General features: G+C 44.8%; 1 protein-coding gene across 1 annotated transcript in view; it reads right to left on the reverse strand.

The window, feature by feature from the left end:
- LOC109528587 (myelin transcription factor 1-like) overlaps window positions 1–759 on the reverse strand; it is a 36,456-nt gene that overhangs the window by 22,951 nt on the left and 12,746 nt on the right. Inside the window, exon 4 of the mRNA XM_019891389.1 lies at window positions 669–699. Coding sequence (XP_019746948.1) covers window positions 669–699 — 31 coding nt within the window. The remainder of the gene's footprint in view (window positions 1–668; window positions 700–759) is intronic.

Here is a 759-nt window from a genome sequence, read left to right on the forward strand (position 1 = left end):
ACCCTCAGCCCTCATACCTCTAACCAACCCCCCCCACACCCGCTCGTTCGCTCTGATTCAGGTTGCTATGACCCCTCAGGATGGCTCATTTCAATTCTCATTAACGTATCCCACCTATTGCCCTTTATTACTCCAGTTATCCTTATTGTCAACTTTATGTTAAAAACAAAACAGTATTTGCATTTGACCGCAGTGCTTATTTATTTTTGGTGTTTTGAGCACAGAGCAATGCTTGGGGTGAAGACTAAGAAAATATGGAGACGTGGAAATCATTTCGAGCGAAGGATGAGGCGAAAGGACATGGAGCTGTATGACTGGTGAGCCCCTAAAGCCATGACCTGCATACAATGAGAAGAGGAGTGTCCTCGCTCCTCCTCCTGCATCCTCCATCCTTTTTTGCAGAGATCATGAATCCACCCCCCCCCGTCTGATTGGATCAGGTCTAATATGTGTTCATAGTAGGAAAAATAAAATGCAGAGGAAAATCAATCGCCAGTTTGAGGCACTGAGCGCAAGCTAAGAAGAGGCAATAACTCAAAAAAATAATACTGTACTAATATGGAGCTTGACTTACATAAACAAGCACTATTAATGTCTATGAGCGCCCAGGGTGCTTTGCTCTGCACATAAAACAACTTTATGAAAGATGAATGAATGTGTTGTCTTACCTCAGCTCCTGTCCTACATGCTCAATAGGAACTGGAAGAATTTGGGGGGTGGAGGGTGGGGAGGTGAATAGACAGAAGGAGAGGGGGTGGG

This window comes from Hippocampus comes, unplaced genomic scaffold (genome assembly GCF_001891065.2).
Source record: "Hippocampus comes isolate QL1 unplaced genomic scaffold, H_comes_QL1_v1.1 scaffold174, whole genome shotgun sequence".
Lineage (NCBI taxonomy): Eukaryota > Metazoa > Chordata > Actinopteri > Syngnathiformes > Syngnathidae > Hippocampus > Hippocampus comes.